General features: G+C 47.5%; 1 protein-coding gene across 4 annotated transcripts in view; it reads right to left on the minus strand.

Moving 5' to 3' along the window:
- The window catches only part of CUNH16orf71 (chromosome unknown C16orf71 homolog), a 203,623-nt gene that overhangs the window by 63,561 nt on the left and 131,744 nt on the right, over window positions 1–8,318 (minus strand). For 3 of the 4 annotated variants that reach the window (XM_019539984.1, XM_019539983.1, XM_019539982.1), the window contains one exon: window positions 2,000–2,128. The exons of the other annotated variant lie outside the window; for it this stretch is intronic. In XM_019539984.1, the coding sequence (XP_019395529.1) occupies window positions 2,000–2,128 (129 nt within the window). The remainder of the gene's footprint in view (window positions 1–1,999; window positions 2,129–8,318) is intronic. 4 annotated transcript variants of the gene reach the window in all.

Genomic DNA, 8,318 nt, shown 5'->3' on the forward strand with positions numbered 1-8,318 from the left:
AGGACGCACTGCATATTAATATAGTTAATAATCATAAATGTTGGGAGGGGTTTACAGGGTTTTTTAAAATTCTAAACCTGGTCACAATAAATAAAAATTCATATACTACCTTTGTTTTTGTGTTTTCTTTTTTTGTTAAGCATGTTTTGATGAGAGAGAAAAAAAGAGAAAAAAGGAGAGAAGAGATTGAAAGAGAGGTAAAGAAAGAAAAGGAAAGTAAAGAGATGAGAAAGAAGAGAAGAAAAAATAGAAGAGAGAAAAAAGGGGAGAAAAAGAGAATAGAAAAAGCAGAGAGAAAAGGAGAAGAGAGAAAGAAGAGAAGAGAAGAAAGAGAGAAAGGGAGAGAAAGAAAAAAGAAAGAAAATGAGAAAAAGAAAAAAGAGAAAAAGAGGGGAGAGAAAAAGAGAAGAGAGAAAAAGAGGGAGAGAGAATAGAAAAAGTGAGAAAGAAAGGATCAAAAAGGAGAGAGAAAAAAGCAAAAAGGAGAGAAGAGGGAAAAGGAGAGAAGAGAGAAAAAAAGAAAAAAGAAAAAGAGGGAAAGAAAAGGGGGAAGGGAAAAAGAGAAGAGAAAAACAGAGACAAAAGGGGAGAGAAAAAAAAGAAGAGAGAAAAGAGAGAAGAGAAAGAGAGAAGAAAGAAAAAAGGAGAGAAAAAAGAAAAAGAACAGAAGAAAAAGAAAAGAAAAAACAAAGAGGGAAAAAGAGGAGAGAGAGAAAAAAAGAGAAGAGAGAAAAAAAAGGAAAAAGAGAAAGACAGTGTGTCCCTTGCTGCCCATGTCTCCCACTGCTACTGGCTGCAGCCTGGGCTTGCTGCTCCAGGGCAGTGTCTGGCAGAGGGAGGCAGTGACACCCCAGCAGCAGTCTCAGGCCTTGCCAATGGTCCTGGAGCAGGGGGAGCCTGGACCCGGGGCTAGGAAGGAGGGCCCAGCCAGGGCTCAGGGCAGGGTCCAGGTAGTGAGAGGAGAAGCAGGCAGGGGGGGAATGTGTCATGGGCAGGCTAGCCCAGCTGGGCCCTTGGCAAGGCAGCAGCTGAAGGAGAGCAGGGGCTGGGGGGAACCGCAGGGTTCTGCAGACTCAGGCTGTGGCAGGCAGGTGAGGGCACCCAGTGGCACCTGAGGTGGGGCCCAGCCTGGTCCATACAGCTCTGCAGGGATGGGCTGCGCCACCCCGCCTGCAAGGGGATGCCAGCTGGCTGGGTCAGGACACCAGGCTCAGGGGGCTTTTGCCTCTGGACTCAGCCTCCCTGCCCACCAGGTACAGCATGAATGGGGCAGAGCTGCCCCTGGTGCAAAGGTCTGGCCATGGGGCCTGGTACAGGCAGTGCTCAGGGCCGAGCCAGCTGGGAGCCTCCAGTACAGTGGCCCTCCATGGTGCCTGCCCAGGCCACAGCCTCGCCCACCCACAGCTCCCCTCCAGGGGCTGGGCAGGGCTGGAGGGTGCAGCCTGGGGATGGAGAGTAGAATTAGCAGAACGCAGACTGCATTGCTGCCTTTGTTCTCCTGCCCCTGCCCCCAGTGCCTGCTGTGGCGCTGACCTTTGGCTGCTCCAGAAAGCCCAGAGTAGCAACTTAAGAAAAAATGTTTTTTTTTAAACAATTTCCTCACACACCTACTAGCATGCCACGGAAAATGTCTCTCCGTGCCACCATTTGGCATGCATGCCATGGGGTTGCCTATCCCTGCTATATGTTCATAATTTCATATTTCATTTTAAATGAGTTTATTTTTCAAAATGAATATGTATTTAATTTTTACAAATACTCATTTTTTATTTTTTAAAAAGCTTTGATTTTGTGAGCAACACTTTACCCCATGACTTGTTCCACTAAAGTCATCATGCAGCACAAGTAGTAGACACCAGTGTCCAGGGCTAAACAAGTTACAATTGTCAATGAACCACAGCCTGGGGTTTTTACTCAGGAAAATTCCCTCAAGATCTGACCTTTGGATCTGACTCCAGATAAAAGGCAAAACCTTAAATCTTCTATTGCTCCAGCATACCCAGTGCCTGCAATAAGCTGTCAGTGTAGGGAGCCGCGTGAATACACAATGCAGGCAGTCTAGCATCAGGAGACAGGTTGCTTCGCACCTCTCCAAGGAGACCTTTTTCTGCCAGTTCATTCATGAGTCCTAGGAACAGAACAAAAGTACACACAAGAAATATAATGCAAAGCTGTTTACAATGCATTCTGATATGAGAATAGTTTAATCCTACCATGTATTTTTGAGCCATATTTCCAGACTCTTGTTACAGCAACAGTAATATGGGTCATGGTGAGTTCACCCAAGAGATACAAAATGCATTGCCATAATCAATTCCACCAGGATGACAAGCCACAACTGTTTATATCAGAATTAAGTAGCTGCTGAAAGTCAGACTTAATCATTACTTTTCTTAGAAAGATCTTTGCTTTGAGGTCAACAGTCTAACTGTCTCAATCGACACCTAACTCATGTTATAAAAGAAATATCTTCCGGAGTAAAGAGATTGAGTCTCTGTGCTCTGTTTCAGCCCTGTTTGCATTTGGGGTGGCAGTTTATTCCTTTCTGGTCATCTGTTTTTCAACTGTCTACATGACATTTTTTACATTTACATGCAACTCGAAATTCTATTCCTGGGTGTGTAGCCCTGCACATGTACAGTGAGCCTGACCAATAGGATACACACTGGCCATGTACATGCCTAGCTATGTAGCTGGCCAAAATGCATGACTAGTATATGTGAGGGGGATCATTTTGTTTTCTGTCTGCAACAGAGTAGCTGAGGTACTAGCCTAGGAAGTCAAAAGATTAGGATGTAGTCACTGCTGCCAACCCAAAGGAGGTTTCAATCTGGGTTTCTCACTTCCCAGAACACTACTGTAACCACTGCACCACTAGTCAGTTAGCAGTTTCTACACTGGAGAACTCAGAAAAATCTTATTCAGCCATAGACTATACAGGCAGGCAGTGCTGGCAGGAGCAGCTGGGGGAGTAGTTGGAGGAGCCCCAGCTTGAGCCAGCAGCCCCGGGAGAAGCTGTACCTCATCCGGCTGCTCCTTGCTGGGGCAAGGCAGGCAGAGCTGGCAACCCCGGGAGAAGCTGCAGGGGTTGAGGGGATGATCAGGAGCTGGGGGGATGATTGGGGGCTGAGGGAATGAACAGGGGCTTCCCCCCAGCTCAATCCCCCAGTTCCCTGATCATTCCCTCCCGCTCTCATGGCTTCTCATCTAGCTGCTCCCCCAGCTCCTCCCGCCAGCACTGCCTAGTGCCTGCCCATACAGTCTATGGCCGAATCTCTGAATCTCTCCGAATCTCTATGAGTCGATTCAGAGGCCTCTGATTCAATTCGGAGAGATTAATGGGTCTCCCGATTCGAAGATTCAGCTGCCAAATTGGGTTGAATCTCCTCCGAATCGAATTGGCTATGGAAGTTTTGCACAGCTCTAATAGATACGGTAAAATAAGCAGATGGAAGAAGAAGCTATAGTAAACACATAAATATTGTAAAATAAGCAGATAGAACAAGATATAGTAAAGACATAGAAGATAGAATTTTATTAGTAGATGTTAAGAGTTATGAGTCCAAAAAGACTCATAACAGTAGGGAAATACAGATCACCCGAGCGAGGGACTAACATAAGAGGGATGGGGGTGAGGAGGGGAACTTAACTAGGTTACAGAAAATATAATGTTATCCAACACACACACACACACACACACACACACTTTCTAGCAGAGCAAACATTATGAAGCATGCTGGAAAGGCAGGTGCCAGGTTTTCTGGCAGGGGAGTGAGAGCTAACACCAGCAGTAATAATAACCCCCAGCACCACCAGCATGACAAGCACCAGCATGACAGTCTTCTCCACCCCAATTTCAGTTCCCAGCATGAGCCTCCCAATGCCAGAGGAGGAGCTGCATCTGTAACCAGGGGAGCTGAGTGCCATAGCCAGGGAAATTCTGGGGAAGGAGGGGGAATCAGAGTTTCTGCTCCACACCCCTCAAAGTTCCCCTAGAGCCAGGTCTCCTTCTCTGGAAGGCACTGCAGAAGAGGTTGTGGGGGCAGGTGGCTCAGTTTCCCCTGTTGTTGTGCCTCTGTCTTCTGAGGAGGGGGATAAAGTAGGATCCCTACCTGTAACCCAGAAGCGAGGGATTAGTGTAGTGTGGGATCATTTTGAGGTGGCAGATGATCCCAAGTATGCCTCCCTGCAGAGCAGACGCAGGACCAGCCAGGGAAGGACGAGAAACACTTCAGCACCATGGGGATGCTGATGCATATCAGGAGGCACCACCCCCTTGCCCTTGCTCCTCTTTATCCTGGCACCAGTGGGAGCATGTCCAAAGAGAAGTCCCCTTCTCGCTCCAAAGCCCTTAACCCCCAGAAGCAGAGGCAGGCCACCCTGGAGTGGTGGGGGAAAGGCAGAGGGAAAGGAGGGTGCGTTCCCAAGGCGAGTGAGGTCACCCAAAGCATTGGGGAGATGCTTGCTCTGGATGGCCAGCCCTTCTCCTTAGTTGAGTAGCCAGGGTTCAAGTAGCTCATGGCGCTCATGGCCCCATCATATCGCATGCCCTCACGCACCACCTTCACCACGACAGTGGTGCCCTCCCTGTATGAGGCATGCAGGGAGTATTTGAGGGAGAAGCCGCACAAGGCAGGTCTACAGGTGGCCTTACACTTCACCTTGGACATCTGGAACTGCCAGGGTGGTTCATTGGGCAGGGCGATCTCACCCGTGGTTTCATGGTCACTGACAATGGGGCCAATATAGTCAAGGTGGTTCATGATGCGAACTTTGTTGGCATGTGCTGTTTGGCAGACAAGTTCCACCAGGGTTCCCGGTGACGACCATCACTACTATGACCAGCCAGCTCATTTCAAAATGCAAGAAGACACACACACAAAGTCACACAAGTATCACGAGTTTTGCTTTGAACAGTTTGAGGTACAGTTTCACAGAAACCCCTGCACCTATCTCCTTGAGACCTGGCAGGTTTCATGGCCTCAGAAGGGGCTACCATCCCTGCGATTTTCATCCAAATCACACATGAAATGACAAAGTTATAGGCACTTTAGTGATTCCCCATTATAGCCTATGGCCGAATCTCCAAAACAGCGTAAAAACTCCAAAACAGATTTGGCCAAATTGAAACAGAACAGTGGATGCTGCAGTTCAAGTGGGATGAGAACAACCTGGAGAGGGTCCAAAGAAAAGCCTGATTAGAGGCCTGAATGGAAGGCCCTATGATGAAAGGCTAAGGGACCTTAACCTCTTCAGGCTCTCCAAGTGAAGGCTAAGGGGGGACCTTGTGGCGGCGTACAAATTCATAAGGGGAGAGCAACATGAAGTAGGCGATGATCTGTTCATCAGGGCAGCCTCTGGAATGACAAGGAACAATGGCCATAAGCTACTAGAGAGAAGGTTTAGGCTGGACATTAGGAAAAAGTTCTTCATGGTCAGGGTTGCCAGAATCTGGAATGGGTTTCCAAGGGTAGGTGGTGTTTGCCCCATCCTTGGGGGTCTTCAAGAAGAGACTGGACAGACACGTGACTGGGCTCACATGACCCCAGGACTGGTGACTCTTTTCTTGCCTGCCAGGGTCAGGGGGTCGGACTAGATGGCCCACTAAGGTCCCTTCCAACTCTATGAATCTATGAACAACAAAGGGATTGCGGGGGGTTCTGGGGTATTCCTTATCAACATTAGGATGTTTCTTGGTGTTTCATGCTTGTCACAACTTATGTGAAAGGCAGGAATTTCTGTGGGTGATATTTTTAGGTGGAGCAATTGTATGGTTGGTACAGAAACAAGCAACCTTTTGGGTATCACAGTACCCTTCCTCAGGCCTCAAAACTACCAAAACACAATTTAGTGTTTTTTAATATTGAAATCAAAGCGATTTCACAAGATTAGCAGTTTCTACACTGGAGGGCTCAGCATTAAGCTGTCACCACTGGTCAGTCTTAAAGCACTGAAGGGTGACATAGAAGAGCCATTGGCAAGGTTATTCTGAGGATAAAAAAGACCCTTTGTTACTGTGAGTGGCAACCTTTTACCTTTCCAAAAACTTTCCTTGGAAAAGTTTTTGCATTGGAATTTCAACATAAATATAAACACTGCAAATATTGTCAGTGACCTTCTCAACGAGAACTGTTTGCTCGAGTTCCCTTAGGAAGAACAAAAAGCACACTTCTATAATGAGTTACTTTCCTAAGGAATTTAGGCAGTAGACAATAGAATGCTGTAATTACTCTGCCACAATTAATCAGTCCCATCTGAGCATGTTTTCAGAGAGTTTGTGTGATACTCACTGGCAAAAAGGAAATGAATCTGTTGAATTGTCATATCATTCTGAACCTCTAAATAGTCTCTCCCAATGTCACGCTTATGATTTATGGTTTTCCATTTTCAAGTATTGTATAGTGCACTATAAAAAACAAAGGCACTAATATGTGACAGAATCGTAATTCTCAAACTGGGGCAGTTACTGATAGGCATTGTATATTATCCAATACTCAAATACTGTATATATGCATAATGGAGCAATCCTGCAGCAAGAACGGTACTTTGAGTGAGGGGTAGGCCAATGAAGAATGGGAGACGTTATGGCCCAAACACAGGACTGTACAAGAAGGGGCAGGTTTTATACCCAGACTTGTTCTGTGGTCTGTACAAGTTCATTACCCTTCCACCACCCCTGTGCCTCAGTTTCTGCCTGTGTAAAATAGGCATAATAATATATCCTATCTCACTGGGCTGCTCTGAGGTTTAATTCAATAAAGATTAAATCCTATTTCATTTTACATGCCTAAATGGCCACTTAACTGCAGTATGGTCACTTGCACACAATGGGGGATTCAGTTTTGCCCTGTGCATGTATTACTTGAAGCTGGTCCATTACATCTTGCATGTAATATAAAACTGCCTATGAAATCTTGTATGACAGCACTGGGAGAGCCCCAGCCCTCTGACAGCAGAGCCATAAACTAGAACTAGGGTGCCTAACCTTGAAGTCTACATGTAGTTCACTGAGCCACACATCCTACAGCTTGTCTCCCTCTCTTGGCTGCCCTGTGGGTCAACTTCTAGGGAAAGGTTATAGAGGTATTTGGGTAATGGCTAGTTTGTGGCCTGGTGGTTAGGACACTTTACTGAGAAGCAGGACAGATAGGTTCAAACCTCTTCTGCATGAAGGGGCCCAGAACCCAAACCTCTGACTCTCTGGCCAAGAGCCCTTACCACTATTGCTGGACTAAAACAAGGGTAGCCAACTTGAGGCATATGTGCCACAAGTGGCACAGGCACACTGTGTGTGACATGCATCAAATCAGGGATATGACAAGCAGCACAGTGTCAGATAGTGCAGGAAGCAGAGAGCAGATCAGCAGATGGGGTAGGGAGCACAGTGTAGGAAACACAGTAGCAGATTGGGCAGAAGGGGAAGGGAGTGGCACTTGGGGAAGATCTGGAGCTAATTTGTAGCATGCCTGTCAAAAAGGTTAGCCCCTACTGGTCTAGAAAGTAGGACGGTTTTCTTCCTTTTGCACTGTTGGTTTCTTTGTAACTAGAGTTTCAGGACCTACACAGCCTTACATGCAGGGCCGGATAAACCCTTTAATGTGCCCTAGGCAAACAAACTCATGGGCCCTGGGCCAGTTGAGACCCCCTTCGACACCCTAGCACCGCCACCCATGGGGAGCTGGGCTTGGAGCTGCTGCTAGGAAGCAGCTGGTGCCAGATCAGCGAAGAGGAGGGGAAGGGAAAGGCAGGGAGGTGGATAGGGCCGCTCACACTGCTGCCATGGAGAGAAGGGCTAGGACCCCCTGCAGCTCAGGGCCCTAGGCTTGTGCCTGGTTTGCCTGTGCTTTAGTCTGGCCCTATTTATATACAAATCTGGGTGCCTGCATTCCACACACAACTGTCCTGTTGGAGCACAGCACTACTGAGCACACTCAGTCTGCCTACATGGGCAAGTCTGAATCACAAACTGTGGGTAGATGCTGAAACCTACAACCACACAGCTGAGTCTGTCATTTAGGTTCATAAATAGGGTTACCATATGTCTAGGTTTTCCCAGCTATGTCCTCTTTTTGGGTCTTCCCATCTCCATCCAGGCAATTTTTTGAAATTTGGAAAAACGTCTGGGATTTTCACAACTCTGCTGGGGGGAGCAGGGGGAGAGCAATTGGGGAGAGCAGCATGCAGACTAGCAAGGGGGCAGAGGGAGGGGTGCAGTATACGTGTGTGTCTGTGTGGCAGGGGTGTGTGAGGCTGGGTGAGTGCCTGGCAGCTAGGGCTGGGTAGGGGGAGCAGGGGGGAGATGCCTGCTCCTCCAGCAG

This window comes from Crocodylus porosus, unplaced genomic scaffold, assembly GCF_001723895.1.
Source record: "Crocodylus porosus isolate Cpor-Errol unplaced genomic scaffold, CroPor_comp1, whole genome shotgun sequence".
Classification (NCBI taxonomy): domain Eukaryota; kingdom Metazoa; phylum Chordata; order Crocodylia; family Crocodylidae; genus Crocodylus; species Crocodylus porosus.